This window comes from Ascaphus truei, chromosome 4, assembly GCF_040206685.1.
Source record: "Ascaphus truei isolate aAscTru1 chromosome 4, aAscTru1.hap1, whole genome shotgun sequence".
NCBI lineage: Eukaryota > Metazoa > Chordata > Amphibia > Anura > Ascaphidae > Ascaphus > Ascaphus truei.
This window is the reverse complement of record NC_134486.1, coordinates 56266710-56287902: the sequence shown is the minus strand read 5'-3', so window position 1 is coordinate 56287902 and position 21193 is coordinate 56266710. Positions and strand designations below refer to the sequence as shown.

The window sequence follows — 21193 nt, the reverse complement described above, 5'->3', positions numbered from 1 at the left end:
GACCCCGAACACCGCGTTATAACTGGGTTCAGCTGTATATATGTTTTTTTGTATTACTTGTGAATTGATGGTAATTAATTGTAAGAATATGTACATAAAGTCACCAAATATTGGTTAGTTTGAGATTGACATTTTTTAAAAATATTGCTCGCTTTTTTTTTTAATTGAATACTTATTTCTATAGGTTTTGTCAGAGAAAACAAATATTGAATCCTGGGTTTGTTCTAACCTGGTCAAGCTCTTTCAAGATGAAAATACCATACCGTTCATTGCTCGCTATCGAAAGGAACTCATTAACAATCTTGATGCTGAAGCTTTGCGAGAAGTACACCAAGGATTAGAAGAATTACGGTAATAATGAAAGATGAGCAAATGTTACAAAGGGAAAGAGGGTTTAAGGGCCTATATATATATATATATATATATATATATATATATATATATATATATATATATATATATATATATATATATATATATATATATATATATTCTATTCTATTCTATTCTATTCTATTCTATTCTGAAGCAGCTGTTGCGGTTTTCAGCTGAAAATCCCCCAAATGGCCTCTTCAGACTATATATCAATTCCCCCTAAAAGTTTGTGTAGCACCACCTACAGTTAGGTTCAGAAATAATTGGACACTGATACAAGTTGTTTTGTTTCGGCTGTGTACCAAAATAAATTCAAGTTACAGTTAAATAATGAATATGGGCTTAACGTGCAGTCTATCAGCTTTAATTTGAGGGTATTCACATCCAAATTGGAGGAAGGGTTTAGGAATTACATCTCTTTAATATGTAGCCCCCTCTTTTTCAAGGGACCAAAAGTAATTGGACAATTGACTCAAAAGCTGTTTCATGACAGGTGTGGGCTATTCCTTTGTTATTTCATCATCAATTAAGCAGGTAAATGGTCTGGAGTTGATTCCAGGTGTGGCATTCGCATTTGGAAGCTGTTGCTGTGAACCCACAGCATGTGGTCAAAGGAGCTCTCAATGCAAGTGAAACAAGGCATCTTTAGGCTGCAAAAAAAAGAACATCCATCAGAGAGATAGCAGGAACATTAGGAGAGGCCAAATCAACAGTTTGGTACATTCTGAGAAAAAAAGAATGCGCTGGTGAGCTCGGCAACACAAAAAGGCCTGGACGTCCATGGAAGACAACAGTGGTGTATGATCGTAGGATCCTTTCCATGGTAAAGAAAAACCACTTCACAACTTCTAGCCAAGTGAAGGACACTCTCCAGGAGGTAGGCATATCTTTATCCAAGACTACCATAAAGAGAAGACTTCACGAGAGCAAAAGGTGCAAAACCATTCATAAGCCTCAAGAATAGAAAGGCCAGATTAGACTTTGCCAAACAATATCTAAAAAAGCCAGCCCAGTTCTGGAACAGCATTCTTTGGACAGATTAAACTAAGATCAACCTGTACCAGAATGATGGGAAGAAAAAAGTATGGAGGAGGCTTGGAACGGCTCATGATCCGAAGCATACCACATCATCTGTAAAACACGGTGGAGGCAGTGTGATGGCATGGGCATGCATGGCTTACAATGGCACTGTCACTAGTGTTTATTAATGATGTGACAGAAGTCCGGAGCAGCCAGATGAATTCTGAAGTGTATAGGGATATATTGTCTGCTCAGATTCAGCCAAATTCAGCGAAGTTGATTTAACGGCGCTTCACTTTACAGATGGACAATGACCGAAAACATACTGCGAAAGCAACCCAGGAGTTTTTTAAGGCAAAAAAGTGGAATATTCTGCAATGGCCGAGTCGATCACCTGATCTCAACCTGATCGAGCATGCATTTCACTTGCTGAAGACAACTTAATGCAGAAAGACCCACAAACAAACAACAACTGAATACAGCTGCAGTAAAGGCCTGGCAAAGCATCACATTCTATGTTCTCAGTGAGTGCAATAAAAAGGATTCTTTTGGTTGAATCCTATCAACCATTTCTGTACATGTTTAGTCCATCTGTAATATGACATTTAGTTAATGCCTTTTCTTATGAAATTTATGATAAGTTGATAATGGTTGCATGTTTAATTTACTCTGGTTCATCTAGTTCTAAAAAGAATACTATATTATCGCTGTGTTTTAATGAAGTTTATGAGGAAGACATAGCTATTGTTCTCACCTAACCCTGGGGTACAAATGTCTCGCCGTCCAGATTCAAACAATGGTACCTGGAACATAAAACCTGATGCATCTTTGCATTCTTTGTTCCTAGAATGGTCTCTTTCTTTCTTGTTTAGTTCTGTCGCCAAGAAAGCACATAACCTCATAGAAAAACTTAAGAAAGAAGGAAAGCTGAACGCCTGCTTGCAAACAGCCATGTTAAACTGTAAATCGATGGATGAAATTGAGCATGTGGTTAGTATATCTCTTTATAATCCTAACAATTGCTATATTATGTTTTATTGATGGCAGTTTACAATACTATACCTTCTATCTTCTCTTCCATACACAGTACGCGCCTTTCAAAACTGGAAGCAAAGGGACGAAAGCGCAGAGAGCCAGGCAGCTTGGATTAGAAAGTGCTGCAAAAGCTCTGGTTGAAACCCCAGGCCAACTTAATCTGTGCATGTATCTGAAAAGTAATGTTGAAGGTAACGATCATTTCCTTCTTTTAACGGGAACCTATAGCTGTGGAATGATGGTGAAAGGTCACTGTTGCAGTGGCTTATTCCACTTAGAGAAATGCATGATGTGGGGCTAACAATGACAAATCTGCTTGGCAGGATCTGTCGGCTAGTACTGCTGTTTGTAGATAGTATTTAAGAAAGCGGTACCTTCTTATGACGTGTGCATTCAAAATATGCTTTGCAGGCTATATGAAGGAAGCAGATGTGCCAAGCGTATTTATAGCCTTCACAAACTAGTGTGCTTCAAGCTATTGTCAAAAGTTTATTCAAGATGATAATTGAATGAATATTTTGGAATTTTCGGTTTAGCCCTTTTGTTTCAATATAAATTACCTTCAGCACCCATAAAGAGAATTTGATTCTTTCTACACCTCTGCTTTTTTAAATGCATTAAGTTAAAATGTTGAAGCAGCACATGTTTCATATTCTAATGAGCGTTTGAGAATGCCACATCAGTCATTAGACTACATGGAGATAAGCACGATAAGGATCAGCAAGGGTGTGACACAGGGGTATCATGTGACCAAAGCTTTTCACAGCAACTCTTGAATGTTTGAAGACATTGAACTGGGAAGGAAAATGAATGGTGAATGCTTGAGTCTCCTACGATTTGGAGAGGACATTGTTCTTTTTGCCACAAGTCCAGAAGACCTTCAGCAGCAAATTGCAGATTTCACTGAAGCATGTGAAAAGGTGGGCCTTTGTATGAATCTCAGCAAGACCAAAGTAATGTTTGGCAAATGTGCCAATTATAACGATCGAACGGAATGGATTAGAAGTTGAAAACTAGGTCTACCTCGGCCATCAGATATGAAGGGAAACCTTTAGTATGAAATCAATAGGAGAATGAAGATGGGGTGGAATACATTTAGAGAAACAAGACAATCTTTTAGGGGAACTTTTCACAGTGCGTTTTGGAGGAAAGCAATCAACCAGTGTATTCTGCCCGTGCTCATGTATGGATGTAAAACTTGGACCCTAAATGCGAAGATCGTTCAGAAGCTTCAGACAACTCTATGACGTATAGAGAGATGTTAGCTGGGTATTACCTGAAAAGACAGGAAAAGGATAAAACCAGACAAAAGTCTATCATTGTAATGGTTAAGAAATCACAATGGCACTGGGCCGTGTGAGTTAAAATGCTCCAAGAATGTAATTTCCTAGAATAAATGTCCTCATTCTTTATTCTTCACCCCACTGGTGGTGGTGGTGGTTGTTAAGAATACATAATGATAAACAATGGAGGAAAGAACCCCAATAGAGCACTCGTACACTGTATTGGGATGATGGTGTAAATTTAAAACTAAACTTTATTATTTAAGAATACATGCTTGCGGTGTATGGACATCTTGGGACCATGATGAGCATACTAATCTGTACTTACTTTTGATATTATTACATAGTAGATGAGGTTGAAAAAAGACATATACGTCCAAGTTCAACCTATGATTCGTTTAGACGATACATACTTTATCCTATATCCGTACTTGCAGTATATTGATCCAGAGGAAGGCAAACAAAAAACCCAGTGAAATATCATCCAATGTTATTGTAAACAGAGGTTGTGTAAAGATGAAATCAGAGGTGAAATATAAGATAATTTTACCCACATTTACTGTCTGATGGGACAGCAGTGCAAGGCATTTCAGGCCCTCCAGGCAATCAAGGGGTTAACTTATTAAAGCCGCATCCATGCATTTTCTTACCAGTTTAAATGGTATTGATTGAATTTATAACCACTGGTAAAATATCAGTGTTAGACCTCAATAGTGCATGCAGTTTCAGGTCAGTCAGTAGGGGGCGATGTTTCACAACAAAAGAGAAATCATGACCACTATAGGAGAACTAGCCCTAAAAGTGAAAGTGTGGCTTGTAATTGCCCAATTACTTATTAATTGGATGCCTTTTCATGCCTTCCCTCAATTAGTCAGTACTTCTATTTTTTGTGCAGTTAAATCTCAGATACTTAGAGCTCTTTCGTTCCATTCATTTATTTCATTTGATATGCCTAATAGCTTTTCACATGTGTAGGCTCCGTGCCTACCTGCAAAAAGCACCTCAACAGATATGACATTATACAAAGCATGTTGGGGTTGCTAATAGAAGGTATCGCTTACCGTAGAAAGTGATTGTCCGTGTCTGGAAAGATAAGGTGAATACTGTAGCATGGCCCTGTAACTATCGCTGCCAATTAGAAAAGAGCAAAAAAAAGTCAACGTGACTTAATAATAACTTTATTTCTTATAGCGCCTTTCTCTCAATGGGACTCAGTGCTTCACAATTACAGTATAGTACGCGGTACGCAGCACATAGGGGTTTTATAGACACAGTTCCTGCGTAGATGGACTTATTATCTGATTTTGGTCACAAGGCGCTGACACCGGGCATTGAACCAGGAGTTAGTGCTCATACGCACTGAACCAGGAGTTAGTGCTCATACGCACTGAACCAGGAGTTAGTGCTCATACGCACTGAACCAGGAGTTAGTGCTCATACGCACTGAACCAGGAGTTAGTGCTCATACGCACTGAACCAGGAGTTAGTGCTCATACGCACTGAACCAGGAGTTAGTGCTCATACGCACTGAACCAGGAGTTAGTGCTCATACGCACTGAACCAGGAGTTAGTGCTCATACGCACTGAATGTTCCTTCTCCCTTTGTGAAAAAGAATATATTTTTTGTTTCAATTGCACCTTAAAGTGTTGTGGGGTGTGGGCTGCCCGTTACATTGTGTAGTGTTGTATAGCATTAAAAGGTTAGGGGTTTTCAACCAGGATTCCTAGAAACCTGTGGGTTCCCTGAGCATCCCTAAATGTCTCCCTGCAATTTTCAGGTCATTTAAAAATGGTACCAAATACAGAAGAATTTTGTGTGTGTTTTTTTTTGTATTGAAGTTGTTTTCTGAAATATTGATTTGAGGTGATGTTATACAGGATTTTAAATGAAGGCTGCCATAATGAAAGTTGCATGGAATTGCATTAAACCTCCATTCCGATCACTACAAGCTTAGTCACTGCTGTATTCCTGCTTTCTTGCAGCAGTGAGAAATGCTCAGAGAGAATCGCTTACATTTCAGTCATTTCCATGCCACTGAATATACTACAGGCATACCCCGCTTTAAGGACACTCACTTTAAGTACACTCGCAAGTAAGTACATATCGCCCAATAGTCAAACGGCAGCTCACGCATGCGCCTGTCAGCACGTCCTGAACAGCAATACCGACCGGCTCCCTACCTGTACCGAAGCTGTGTGCAAGCGGGGAGACTATGAGCCTGTTACAAATGTGTTATTTACATCAGTTACGCACGTATATGACGGTTGCAGTACAGTACATGCATCGATAAGTGGGAAAAAGGTAATGCTTCACTTTAAGTACATTTTCGCTTTACATACATGCTCCAGTCCCATTGCGTACGTTAATGCGGGGTATGCCTGTACTGTACATTGCAAGATGTGTATCAGGTTACATTTTCTAGATTCATATTTTTGATATTGTGGTTTTTTTTTTTTCTCCCCAATTTTGAAGGACTTTCAGCCTTGCAAGATATAGAGACTGGGGTGCAGCACATCCTAGCAGACATGATTGCTAAAGATAAGGATACGCTGGAGCACATCAGGAACCAGTAAGAATTATCATTCTATCTAACAAAATAAATACAAAAATCTTCTTGATATTTACGTTTTGTTTCTCAGTATTTTGCATGGCTTTCTATGCCAGCCTCCCAAATAAGATGGCTAAGTACTGATTTACTTGTACCTTGCTCTGTGTCAACCTTCTGTGTATCCATAAAAGTTCAACAATAATGCTTGTGCCACTGACAATAGTGCCCAAAGGTCGTAATGTTGAGACTTCTGCAGGAGTGACCAAGGGCCACCAACAGATCAGGTTTTAAGGATATCCCTGCTTCATTGGTGGCTGTCATTGACTGAGCTACCTGTGCTGAAGCAGGGATATTCTGAAAACCTGATCTGTTGGTGGCCCTTGTGGACTGGAGTTGGCCACCCCTGCTTTGTGTCCTGCATGCCTTCTTCCCTACTTACAGTACTTCCTTGCTTCACCTGTGCTACGTTTGAGAAGTGGGACACACAGCTATGTTTTTTACATTGTACATTACTTAGTCCAATAAAGTGACCCCCATGTTGACTGCACCAAGCATTTAGCATGGTACAGTATTAAAGATTTGCCGCACTAAACGGTACGAGTATTGCCGTGTCACAACTGTCTGACACTGGTTCCACCTGGCTTTCATTTTAACTTGTTACAGTAGCTTGGTCACCGCGCTTCCTCTAATCCCGGTAAAATGATGTTATTTCGAATTGCTTCCTATATTTTGCCTGCGTGTGCTCATGGTTATTGTTAGACTTGGATATTAGGGGAATGTTCTAACTCGGATGTGCCCGAACTTTTCCTCTGGCGTCTGCAACTAGTACAAGTTCTTGATGGGGGTGGGTAGGTGGTATTCCAGCAATATACTAAATTGAAGCATTGCTGTGTTGGCTAATGAAACAATCCGATGTGAAAGGAGGTACGGGTAGCAAGGTGAGATTTGGGAACTACTGCTCTGAATATCACTGTTTATTGATGTGACTCCTGCAGTTTTAGATGGGCCCTGGATACCACTTAGGAGTTAATGTGCATGTACAAACTATTCATTCTGTTACCTTACCAGCTCATTGTTCTTCTTTTATTTTAAGATGTAAACAAAATTACGTCACAATCCATTCAACACTGGCCAAGGCAACAGGAAAGGAGAAGGAAGGAAATGTGAAAGACGTAGACAAATTCCATTTATACCACGACTTTACTTCCAATATAAACAGAATTCAGCATCATCAGGTAAATACAGTATTTGTCTTGCACACCGTGGTTTAAAATATATGCTATAAAAAAAAATAAGGGTGGTGTTCTGGCCCCTGTATGGTTTCATCCGGTTATGTGACTGCAATCATTACTCATTGTTCATGTCGTTACTAATGTAACTGTTTTATCTGGCGTCTGGGCCTGTTGCTTTGGCAAATCCCCTCTGCTCCTCTGTGAGTTGGGCAGCTCCTCATCCCCCTGCCTATTGGAACAGTCCATGTCCTTTTCCTGCTTGAACAGGCAACCACACTACCTCTTTGAATCCACCTCCTCATGTTCGCTCTCTTTTTTCCTCTCTCTCTCTCTTTTTTCCTCTTGCTCTCGCTTTTTTTTTTTTTTCCTCTCGCTTTTTTTTCCTCTCTCACTTTTTTTTTCCTCTCGCTCTCTCTCGCTTTTTTTTTCCTCTCGCTCTCTCTTGCTTTTTATTTTCCTCTCGCTCTCTCTCGCTTTTTTTTTCCCTCTCGCTCTCTCTCGCTTTTTTTTTCCCTCTTGCTCTCTCTCGCTTTTTTTTTTCCTCTCGCTCCCTCTCGCTTTTTTTTTTCCTCTCGCTCTGTCTCTCGCTCTCTCTCTCGAAATATTTGATGATGGCACATTCTACATTCGTTCAGATATGTAGAATGTTTATACATACATACAGCGAGTATTGTAACCAGTCAAATACCTGTTTGTTATTGTAAATAATCCCATTGAGTATTTCAAAATGAGCTACTTCACAACCAATGAACGAATAAGCTCCAACTCGGGTAGCCAACTCTATTTCTCGAGGTACCAACAGGTTTTCATACTTACACACTTCTTTGCACCTTACAATGTGCACCTCTTAGGCTGCGATATGCTATTGTGACCAGAGTGGATATTGAGTACACTCTCCTTGGGTCCACTTACACTGCTTACGATCTAAGTGGGGATGCAGTGATCAGAGTACTATAGGTTGCAATGCTGGGGTGTGTGTGTGTGTGACATGCTGCTGCTGCTATTTATTTGCGAGCAGAAGCGCTTAAGCTGCGTCCATAGACACTGCGTCATTGGGCGAACCGCTCACGTCACCGCCCTATCGCGCGAGAAATCCATTTTGACTGATTTCACGCGCAATGCGTGCCCCTCCCGCTTCTGCGCGCCCGCACGGTCTATAGACGCGATCACTGCCTTTAGGCAGTCTGATCTCTCAGCGTGTGGATGCGTCCGCGCGGTCTGCCCCTGTATGGACGCAGCCTTATGCTTTGTATGTGTAGTGATCTTATGACTGTGTGTCTTCTGATACATTTTGGCTTTATCTGCATAGTTACATATTGACTTGCGCCTACAATTTGTCACACTATTTATGCCATGCCCTACTTCTGTTGGTTTTTCTATATTGATAGATAACAGATATGCAGCACTAAGTTATCCACGTTTATTAAGTTAGAATCCCTGCATCTAACCAGCTGTTTAGAGACTTCAAGCACATGGTACAGAATTAGCCTTTGTGTTTGTGCAATCCAAGTCTCAACACCGGTCAGTCCAGGTTTTTAGAGACTACCAACTACTTTTTAGTCTCTTTATTGACTATACTAAGTTTCCTGGTTCATTCAATTTCAACCGGATTTTACATTTCACTGTGTATATAGTTTAAAGCACTTAGATGAGTTTATAAGAAATACATTTTTATTGTTTTTGTTTTTATGGTCGTTTTGGGGTAAAGTGAAATCATTTTCTCCTATTAATATATCATTGTTACACCAGTGGTAGAGTGCAACTTTGGGGTTTTCTTCTGTTGATCCTCTGAGGATCAATATCTCTGTTATCCATGCTTCAGCACAGGTGGTGCAGTCTTTGACTGAGCTACTGATTGATCCAACTCTGCTGAAGCAGACCGGACCTGTTGGTGGCCCTTGAGGACTATAGTTGGCCACTCCTGCTCAACACCTGTTCAGCTATTTCCTTCCAGTTGTCTCCTAGCAAGAATGTCTGAGCTGCTGAGGGAAAGATGAACAAAACAAGAAAGACATGGTGGTTTTGTCACCAATAATTCACTTTTTGCTGGATACCCAGTTGGCAATCTGGTATATAAGGCCCAAAGTGAGCACACATGTGGAATACCACCTCTTACAGAATCCGAGCTATTTGGTCTAAAATCTGCCTGCAAACCAGCGGGTATCAAACATTTTCTTTGAATTGCACTGTTTCCTAGAGTCTGACTTCAGAAAAAGTATGGCATCTGCGTCAAATTCCCCTTCATATGTAAATAATCTGTTGGTCTGTAAACTGGTGCTCTAACATAACCCCAGGAATGCTTTGAGACATGTTTAGAGCTGCAGGTAAGGCTTAGGTTTCACATGCCTGTTCATTGCCTTGGGATTCTGTTGCGACCCATGCAGATAGTGAGCATTTTCAGCCGTGTAGCAGTGGAACGAATGCTGGCCGGCGTTTCTCCTGTGTTTTAGATTGCGACGTCATCCAGAACCGCTGCTTTGGTCTAGACAGGCCTGGAAAAAAGGGTTTCTGTGGCTCACTTGAAACAAATGTTATCAACACGATAGATATTTAGGACAATTAATGGCTTTTGCATCGGTCGCTTTGGGTATTGACGTTGCAATGGCTTTTCAGAATCCGTAATTTTTTTAAATCTCTGTTTCGATCCTCCTCTCTCTTTCTTTTTATGGCTCTCCTTTCCCCTTTCCGTGCTGGCAAAAGCAAGTGTTTGTGGCGTCAAGACCCATCATTTGTCAATTGGGTGCCAAGTTGCTTGGCTTAAAGTATTAGGTTTGGTTGCAGTAGCAAACATTTTAGTCTGAGTCCTGCACAAAAGAGTGCTTTCTAATTACAGTTCAGAAATATAAAATTTCACCTTTTCTGGGAATTCTGCCAAGATAAATATATTTAATGTGCAGGTGTTAATGGTATTGACTCATTAGTTTGTGGCATTAGCTTATAGTAAGGAGTTGTTTTTCTGAGACTGCTCACCTCAGACATGACCTCAGTGCTATAGCTTTTGATTACATTTAAAGCAGCAATCATGCCTCTTTCATATATAAATATAAATATATATATATATATATATATATATATATATATATTTTTTTTTTTAACAGCATTGGACCCGTGGGGTTTTATGAAGGTATACCACGTTACTTTTTGCTGGTGTGTTCCCGGGTTTCCAAGATACTTGGTGTAGTTATGTGTTAATCCTGGACATACTGTATAGACGGGTGTACAATGGGAAGACGCAAACAGATGATGTTGCGCCTTCCTATTGGTTCCTGGGACCTTTTTTTGAGATTTAACAGCCATTTTGATTTACCTGGAGGGAGCTTTAATACCTGTAACTACACCAGTAAGCATCTCTGGAGCTGGAGAGGTGCCTGGAGTAAACATTAGGGTGCGGCTTGAAGACCTCCGACTTGCAAGGCTGTATAAAAATAACAAAACAAAATATTTTCTACAAATAAAGTAATTTTTCATAAAATAATTTAACTGTAATTTTTTTACATGAATGTTTGGGACTCCTTCTCCCCCCCCCCCCCTCTTTGCATGTGACGACTTCCACTTCATTTTCTGTTACTTTCCTTACCCCTGTCTTTGTTTCTCTGTGCTTCTGAGTTTATATACACACACACCCACTCCCCCCCATAAGCTCAGAACCCAAAGCCACCAAACACTTTTCAAGGAGCGCTACTCCGATTTGTGACCTCATGTGATATGATAGGAAAAAAAGTCTGTGCTACATCCAATATGACAAACCACGTAGTTTTTACTGATCTGTTTTTTTTTCATAAGTGAGGGTCACTTAGTTCAATTATTTGGCCAAAGCATTTCAGGCATGAAAACCACGCCACGCTATCCCCTCGTTTGCAAGTCCTAACACTTCCTTTTTGTTCTGCGTCTTTTGTATTTTTTAGTTTGGCCTCTATTCAATGTGGCATGCTACAAAGGTCTTCGCATAGCGACTACTGCCGTAATCTCCAGCTCCTAGCTCAACATGTTACACACATTTTGAGCACTACTTTAGATGGCGAGATGCTTTGGGGAAAATGTTGTTCTTTATAAGTTATGTAAAGTCTTGTATGCCATATTTGCTTCTCTATATTTACGCCAAGTAAAATGTATAAGGGTTCTAATACTATCAGATTAAAAATTACCATGAGACGGTTCATTGCTAAAATAGTCGGTTTTGGATTCAATTAGCATTTCAGCGCCCACCAAATATAAAACCATCATTGGTTCACACACTTGCAAATCTCTGCATGAAATCGTCTGCCTTGGCAGCCATGGTACCCGATGCTATAATATTTCACATGAGATTTTTATTATGAACTTTGTCGGTCAACGATATGTCAGGCTTAGTATGTCACTTCCTCAGTAAAATTGAGGAATATAAATTGTTACTATGTCCTGGAGTCATTGCAAATGTTGCATTTAACATATGTGACATGTCTGAGGTAGCCAGTGATTGAATTAAAGTTTGTGATTGACACAGCATGCTCGATAGTGACAGTGCTCAGGGCCTATGTGCAATAACACGAGGAGAATGCCAACTTTTCATTGTGTTTTTTTTTTCTATTTCTTCACTTACTGGAGTCGTGATGCAATTTTCCAATGTAATGTAACGCTTGAAGGGGGTAAGGCCAATTCCTTGACCCAATTTGCTTACATACTGTACTTCTCGAGTATTCCCCCCCCCCCCCCCCCCTTCTGTATAAATGATGAGTAATTCCTTTTTACAGGTTGCAATATAAGAACCAATATACCGTACATACAAACATGAGTGGTTATTCACGAAGGTCCATTACTGGTTAACGCAACCGATCCGTAGTTGACTCCCTTACAAGTCAATGGGAGTTGATGCTGGCTCTGCTGTTAACCCTTAGCGGACCTTCATGAATAACCCCACTAGGGTACAGTTTTTTTTTTTTTTGGTGCTATTCAGTTGTTTAAAGGGTTTGGCAAATTTAGACACGGAAAACTTATCTTAAATTTAATTGGCCATTGTAACTTATTGTGACCAGTAGTCTGTTTTTACTTTATGAGCATTCACTGTTTGGGAAGGAATAGCTCTTATTAGTTATCAGAAATACAGCCACAACACACAGACCTCTTTATATGCTCTAGGTTGGATGCAAGTAGGAACTACGTTTGCAAACCTTCACATATAGTCTGTACATGGGCAGGCAGGGCACCCTCACCTGAATCCTGCTACTGTGTTTTCTGTCTCCTCTGAAACATATGAAGGGGCCTGAGTCTTCCCATCTGCTCTTCCTTCTTTCCAGTATTCACTGGGACAGATTCATCAAGCGCTGGTATGGGTTGACGCACCGATCCGCTGTTAACTTCATGAATTCTCTCCCCCCCCCTCTCCCCCCCATGTAAACCTTATTCTATTCTGTATAACTTCTGAAGTCTTATGGAACCAAAGTAAGCGCAGGATTTGACTGTCTCAAGTTACGTTACTTTTCTGTAAGATGGTAAGTCAGGGGTGGGCAACTCCAGTTCTCAAGGACCACCTTCAGGATAGCCCTGCTTCAGCACAGTTGGCTCAATCAAAGACTGAGATTGAGACACCTGTGCTGAAGCAGGGATGTCCTGAAAACCTGACAGTGGCCCTTGAGGACTGGATTTGGCCACTCCTGTGCTAACTCTAGCTTTTCTTTTAGTTGTCTGCATAAAGAAGTTTTTTTTTTTTTTTTCAGAGAGACTGTTTGCGATTATTAATAAAATTCACGAAGTATTTATGTGGTTGCTTAGACACCGTCTCCAATAACCACCCCCCCCCCCCAAAAAAAAATATGGAGATAATATAACAATGTATATGGATGCTTAAAATGTATCAGGAGTTCATAAAAATTTACAGGTCAAGTGTCAGTAGAGAAAACAAATAGCACAACTAATTATTGGTGTACGGTTTGTTTCTGTGCTCAATCAGCACACGCTGCAGGAAATTATCAGACATGCAGTCTTCTGTACCCTTATATATACACTGCAATGCATTACATACCTGTACAGTATTGCATGATGAAAGTCATGTTGCTAATTATTCTATTATTTAATAGGTGCTTCTAGTTAAATCGTTTTAGCACACAGTATGAAAACTTGCGTCTTAGTTACTTAATACAGTACATTTTTATTATTACCTGATTGCAACCAGCCTGGGCTCCTGCTGAATGTCAAAGTGCTTATATGAATGTTGACTTGATGAGTTTATCTTTTGGGTATTTTGTGTGTCATCTGTCTTTGCCATTTATGTTTGCTTTCAGATTCTGGCCATTAACCGAGGGGAAAATCTGAAAATCCTGACAGCAAAGGTCAACATTCCTGACAGGGTGAAGGATGCATTCTGTAGGTGGTGTGTGAATGAAAGGTCTGTATATATTCTTAAAGAATTAGTTTTATTCCATGCAGTCACATACTGAAATGCCACTCGGATGTCTTGCTGCATTACAGACAGGTTACAGTTACACAAACATTAAACTTGTTGGACAAGAAAGGGTTTTCCATAGTGTAACAGGGACGTATAACTGTTTGAGAGAAACTGTCTCTAAAGCCAGCAACGTGCTGGTTAATTGCACACAGGCAATCAACCAGACTCCACCTGGCTGATTAGGACTGAGAAAAGCTTGATATGAGCAACAGGAAGAGATTCCATAGCTCACATTTGGGCTGACATAAGGAGGACTGCAGAGATTTTCCTCGGCACACAAGGTGCTGCAATGAGGAGATGATGTACTGATGCACACAGAAGGACTGTATGCTGACAGCAAGACAAGGGGACAAGGGGACAAGACCTCTATACCTGGACACAGAGTGCCATAGCACACACGGATGCTGACCCAGGAGAACAGAGAGGCATTCCCCCTACAGCAGCAACAACAGAAAGAGGTGAGACTTTCTTGTTGGACTGGTGTGTGTATGTGTATATGTATGTTTGGGGTGGTAATAAGCCTAGCTATCCACCCAGTTAGATAGATAGGTCTGGAGTAAAGGTTGTTATTTCTCCAAAGTGGAGTAGGCCTTTATTTTGTATGTCTTTCCTTTCTTTTTGTATGTTTTTCCTTGTTAAAGGAACAGGCGTAATAAAGCCGGGATTTCATTTCACCCTAATCGGTCTCCATTAAATATACCTCAGAACACATCTCTTACATATGGTGTCAGAAGTGGGTGAGAGTGGCCAATGAAGTTCAAGGGGGCCCCGGAGACTGTCCGTGAAATTTGTTGTGCTTTTGCCTACATACAGTTCCTGCAAACAGCCTGAGCAACAAAATAAAGAATCACGTGCAGAAGTGACCAGAATGAAAGGGCTACCCATGCAGGCAGGAACACTGCACTGGAGAAAGCTACAACGCCACAGTTTAAGTGGGAGGACAGCGACAGACGGTGACCCACACAAGGGACTGATGCTGTGACCAGAGTCTACCCCGCCACTTGTGAAAAAAAACCCCCATGGGATTTTAAAATGGCCGTCCAGCTTAAGTCAAATACAGACTCTGCAAGAGTCCCTTCAGGCCGTATTCCGATGATGAGGATGATGCCTATGTGGCTCCAGAAAAAGGTCTACAGCCAGATGAATATTTTTTTTCAACATGCCAAGGAACTGCAGCAGCAAGGAAGATACAGAAGTTTTACTTGGCAAGGGCACATCCAGTATCACTGATGAGAGAATGTGTGCAGAGCACTGCTGATGTTTCAGAACCTACCAAAGTAAAGAAGAAAAAGAAAGTTTTCAGAGACGCCTCTGAGAGCTACAAACTCTGAAAGCAAAGTCTGCCCACCTGTAGGACTACCATCTGGGGTTATAGCGAAATACAGTCAAAACAGCTGCAATGGCGCCTCCTGAGGTCAGGAAGAAAAATACACCTGATAGACCCAAAATGGAGGACAAGATGTGACATTCCTGTAATGAACCCTACCCCACGGAAGAGTGGCCCTTCCAGTCCTATGAGGATACAGATAAGGATGAAGATATCTCTTATTGGGAACCCGAACAGAGCCACACCCCAAGAATTGTGGAGGTGCCTAAACTAGGTACGCACCGAACAAACAGGTCTCTATGACCCCAAATATTCCTGCCAGCTAACGCAACTGCAAGAAAAGCCTGACGGATACAGTGAAGCTGCTGAAGTTACAAATAAAGACGGGGACCCCAGTATCTTTGATGGGACGGAGTCGTCCAAAACAAAAAAGCTGAAAAAGAAAGAGAAGCGGTTCTTCACTTACCGTGGAAGGAACAGAAACGCTCGCAGATCCCGCTGAAAAAAAAGGGGGTCCGAGATGCCCTGCAGCCTAGAGAAAAGGGAGAATTCGTCACGCGGATGACAGAATATCTAGAGGGCCCAAGGCAGAAGTCGTGTAACCCAAAGAAGTGTCTATCCGGTGCCAACAGTGAGGAACCCTCAACCAACCATACCAGGGAAGCAGAGCCGGAACCAGTGAGTGACGATCCCTTGACCAGCCCTGAAGATGCACTGCAAGCTGCCAGGCATAACAGTGATCTGCTTCGTGAAAATTTGAGAGAAAATAATGCTGAGCTACAGAAGACTGCTCGCAATTTACTCTGCAGCCAAGATCGAATTGGAGGATCTAAGGACGGATCTAGGTACGGCGAACACTACTATTACCGCCATGGATGAAAAGCGGAGCATGTCTGACCGAATGTTTGCTAATCTAAAGAAGTATGAGGAGGCACTGAAAGAGATTAGTCTCTGAGCAAGAGCTTCACAATTGCCATAGAGAGTTGGAATTATGTCAGAATGAGGTTCATACTTTCCGCATAGAACTGGATGCCTCACACCAAGTTTCCGCACAGAACTGGAAGTTTCTAAAAAGGAACTTCAGTCTCGCTGAGGAGCTGGACATCTCTCAAAAAGTGATCTTCAGTCTTAGTATGGATCATAAAGTCTCTCAAAAGGAGCTTCACACCCTCAACCTAGGGATAGAAGTTGTGAAAGCGTAGAAATAAAATCAATGAGTCAAGGGTTCAAAGTATCAACGTGAGTTTATCTGCACCAAGGTACAAGTGAGAGAGAATTCAAAAATTAACTCATACCTCTGAAAACATATTGGTTGGTATCACATTTTTATACATTTCAAAATGAGTAATACGCCCTTTAAGGGGGCTGGCTTAGAGATAAATAACAATATGATGACTTATAAAAAAATACTTATTAATACATAAATATGCTTCACATGCTATTTTCTTATCCTATATATTACAGTAATGTGGGCCCCTTAACCTTCTGACTTTACGGAGTAACCCTGTTTAGCCCTCTGTGTGTACTGTATCTGTCAGATAACAGAACCTAAGGTCAGCAGAATTGTCTAAGGCAGGAAAAACCTCTTACGAATGCAATTTCAATTTCTTTCATGACTCGTAGGAATTATACAAGGGCGAGTTACATCTAGGAGCGATACACTGCAGGATATCAATCATTCACAGATCATACAAAAATATACATACATTCAAACACTCAAAATGGCTACTGCGCCAAAATGGAGGTGACGATAGTCTGTCTTCATATAGCCTGAGCCACACACATTATCTCAATCTTCACAAAGTCTCACACCAGGAGACCGGGAGTCTCAAATCAGAAGTGCGTAAGTGGAAGGAGGACTATGAAGAGGCCCTGAATATTAGAGAGACTGTAAAAAGAGTAAATATCAGCCTGAAAGAGGTAGATCTGATTTGACTGACCATGTCAGTGAAATGAATAGCAAGCATCATGAGCTAGAAAAAAGGAATAGACTTTTGGAAGATGAAAAGTTTGAAGCATTGGAGCAACGCACATAAGCAGAGCACCTACTGCAGAATCAACTGCAAGGTCTCCATACGCACAACCAGAATGCCGAGGAGAAGCAGCGAACTCTGCAAGTAGAAAATAAAGTGCTGCAGGAACGTCTGAGAACCAAGTATGTCCTTGCAGAACAGCATGAGGAACTGAAGGCTAACCTGTGCATCGCTGGAGGCCAAGCTTAGAGGCCAGGTGACTGTGTGTATGAGAGGGAGCACGAGAAGGTCCAGAAACTAGAGCAAGACATGGAGAAGCAAAGCAGCTTCTCCATCCCCAAAAGAGAGTACGGCCAGGAGAAAGAGACGTGGAAATCGTAAGCAGCAGCGACCCTGGCGATGAAATATGCAGAGCTCCAAAATATGAAGGATGTGTGGAAGCGAGCACAGTGATGAGATGAAGGCCCTGAGAGGAGAATTGTAGGATGCACTCAAACGGGGATCTCTCGCTGATGAGTTGAACATGCAGCAAAACCTACAAGTGAAAGGGCTTAAGCTGGCAGCTAAACACACATACCAGCAACTTGCAGCTCTGCAGACGCAGATTGCTGAGCTCAAGATACAGCTCTCCAAAAAGGAAGAGCGTGAAGATGTGTCCGTTCGTCAAGTGGCCAGCTTGACACAGCGCTATGAGGCCACGATGGCCGATGACCGCAAATTGCTGGATAATGTGAGGGCCCGGCTGCGGCTGGAGCTGGACAATGTCCAGTAGGAACACCAGCAACTGCAGGTCAGAATCAGAGAAAAGGAAACAGATTTAAGCCTGGCTCTTAGTCTACTGGGAGATGTGGAATCGCGATAGTAGATAGTGGATAGTAGAAATAGATTCCGGACATCAGACATAATTCAAAAGTAAGCTGACAGAGGCTTTGCAAGATCTGAGAAAGGGTTACAATGAATGGACATTTAGTGCTTAATTGGAGTCCATGGAAAAGATGGCGAGAGAAAGCTATTTGCGGAAACACTCTGCGACTGTTGCCATACAGTCTGCCTACAAAGAAAGGATCGCCCAACACAGGGGAATACTCATGACTAAGCGGTCAGAAGAAAGACTGTACTTGAAAAAGCCCTCCTCGAGCGACTGAGGGGGGCTGATCTCAAGCACCTTCTGGAGGAGACACTAATAACCTGGAGAAAGGGCTCCAATCCCAGCGGACTGAGGGTTCTTGTTCTCCATCCACTCTCATTCTAGCCGCAGGAATATATCTAGTGAGAGTGGAAGGATTGGCTTTGACCGCGGTAAGCCCAAGCTTCCCACAAACAGGGGAGGTATGTAACAAGGACTTATCACTGTTTGAGAGAAACTACCTCTAAATGTAGCAGCGTGCTGGTTAATTGCACACAGACAATCAACCAGACTCCACCTGGCTGATTAGGACTCCTGAGAAAAGCCTGATGTGAGCAATAGGAGAGAGATTCCTTAGCTCACTTTTGAGCTGACATAAGGAGGACTGCAAAGATTTTCCTCAGCACACAAGGTGCTGCAATGAGGATAGGATGTATTGATGCACACAGAAGGGAATGTATGCTGACAGCAAGACAAGGGGATAAGACCTCTACCTGGACACAGAGAGTGCCATAGCACACAAGGATGCTGACCCAGGAGAACAGAGGCCTTCCCCTACAGCAGCAACAACAGAAACAGATAAGAGACTTTATGTTGGTGTGGGGTGTGTGTATATATAATAACCTTTACTCCAGCCCTATCTAACTGGGTGGGTAGCTAGGCGTGTGTGTGCTTATTTGGGGTGGTAAATCAGCCTAGCTACCCACCCAGTTAGATAGATAGGTCTGGAGTAAAGGTTGTTATTTCTCCAAAGTGGAGTAGGCCTTTCTTTTGTTTCTTTTTGTATGTTTTCCTTGTTAAGGAACAGGCGTAATAAAGCCGGGATTTCATTTTGCCCTAATCTGTCTCCATTAAATATACCTCTGCACACATCTCTTACACATAGTTTGAATGATTTTATGTGCTGTGTGGCATAGCCATATTTATGATGGTCTCGGTAAAGACAAATCACTTCTGCTTACAATTGTCAATAATTTGAATGCTATTGTATATATTTTACCTTAAGGTCTTAAAGAAACCGAAGTTAGCTCCAGTTTGTGATCCATTTTGTTGGATCACCTGGACAAGTACAGTTCTTCAAAGATGTAATATTGCGTACTAAGCTTTTAAAAGCTCACTGCTCTCATCTACACGAGTTAGGCTGGTTCTATAGTGCGGCCGCGTGCTACGCCGTGCGTGCGCAAGGCAGTTATAGATGGCTGAGGTTAGTCAGCCCTTCCATCCAAAGGCCGCGGGGAAGACGGGGAAAATCATCTTTTTGCGCCGCTACCGGCGCTGAATGTATGTATAGGTATGTATATGTGTGTATATATGTATACGTGTGTATGTATTTGTGTCTGCACAAATTTAATAACTATTTTATTTTTACCAATGTTTTTTTTTTAAAATAAATAATAAAATACACATACACACAAACAGTACCTTAACAGCTCACAGCATACACACAAAAAGCATGCGGCACGTGCACGCGCCTTTGAACAGGCACGGCCGCACACACTATATAACAGCCCTTAGTGGGGATATAGTGTCAAATCTGACAGTGGGGGTGTTTATTGGTCTAGTGATCAGCATATCATATAGTTGTAGGCTGTCATTGAAGTAAGATGGTTTTGCTCATTGCTGAGCATTATTACTTTATTTCCAAAACCTATGCTTTCACTTTTTATCAAACTATATTTAATATTTCCTTAAGAAAAGTGCCTGCTGGCGCCCAAACGTCGGCACGTTGCTTGCATCTTTTTGATAACCTTCTGATTTGGTAAAATTATTTTTCATGTACTTTTGCTGTGCTTCAAACTCTTTCTTTTTGCTGCGTCATGTATATTCTACTATCTGGCACTACCAGAGAGCGTTTGTTTGCAGCACCCATGCATTATTCTTGTTGTTTTTGCTATATTGTAGTCCCAAAACATTTTCATATCTATAGGTTGACACAGATATGAACATTTGGATGTCGGAGCCAAAGTGGTTTCCCCATTTTTATTGATCAGGGTTGTGATTTCCTGGAATACTGGACATTACCACTCATTTGATTTTCTTTTATCTTTGACCAGTATCTGTAGATGTTCATAGGGTTGTCAGTCGCAGGGCCTTGCTGAAAAAAAGATGTTGATACCATCCATTCCAATGTAGCTGTTCTCTTCTCCAGCCTAAGGGGAGCAGCTGCACAGAGTCCTGAAAACTGGGCGTCAGAAATAGTAGTGGTGGCTCAAGATATTGGTTCACATGTGCTGGGGAAGTTGGTGGAACATGTGTTTACAAAGAGGGAGAGCAAGACGGTAGTCATATAGTGGGAATAGTGAGGGAGAGATATAGGAACTACTGTCCAGTCCTCTGCAAATACGATACACCACTAGTGGTCCTCTTTGTTTAAGATGCATGCAGTTGTGTGAGGAGAATCCTTGCTGTACAAGTATTCAAGTGGATGGTCTTAAACGCTCCCAGTTTATGCGTATGTTCCAGTGATGTTACAAACGCGCAGAGACAATCGCTATTACAACCCCATGTAATTACAAATGTTACTATGACCAAATTAAATAGAGCCCACCATGTACTTAACACTTGACAGTGTCATTTTTCTAATCATCTACCTTAAATGACAATGTAAAGCAAACACGTGGCAAGTGGAATAGCTGCCGAAACATACAATAGACCAGGGGTGGCCAACTCCAGTCCTCAAGGGCCACCAACAGGTCAGGTTTTAATGATATTCCTGCTTCAGCGCAGGTGGCTACATCAGAGACTCAGTCAAAGACTGAGCCACCTGTGCTGAAATAGGGATAGCCTTTAAATTTGACCTGTTGGTGGCTCTTGAGGACCAGACTTGGCCACTCCTGCTACTAGACAGCGTG

General features: G+C 41.6%; 1 protein-coding gene across 4 annotated transcripts in view; it reads left to right on the top strand.

Moving 5' to 3' along the window:
• The window catches only part of SRBD1 (S1 RNA binding domain 1), a 181309-nt gene that overhangs the window by 17213 nt on the left and 142903 nt on the right, over positions 1-21193 (top strand). For all 4 annotated transcript variants that reach the window (XM_075595801.1, XM_075595802.1, XM_075595799.1 and 1 more), the window contains exons 7-12: positions 185-351; positions 2268-2385; positions 2483-2621; positions 6187-6283; positions 7356-7497; positions 13752-13855. In XM_075595801.1, coding sequence (XP_075451916.1) covers positions 185-351; positions 2268-2385; positions 2483-2621; positions 6187-6283; positions 7356-7497; positions 13752-13855 — 767 coding nt within the window. The remainder of the gene's footprint in view (positions 1-184; positions 352-2267; positions 2386-2482; positions 2622-6186; positions 6284-7355; positions 7498-13751; positions 13856-21193) is intronic.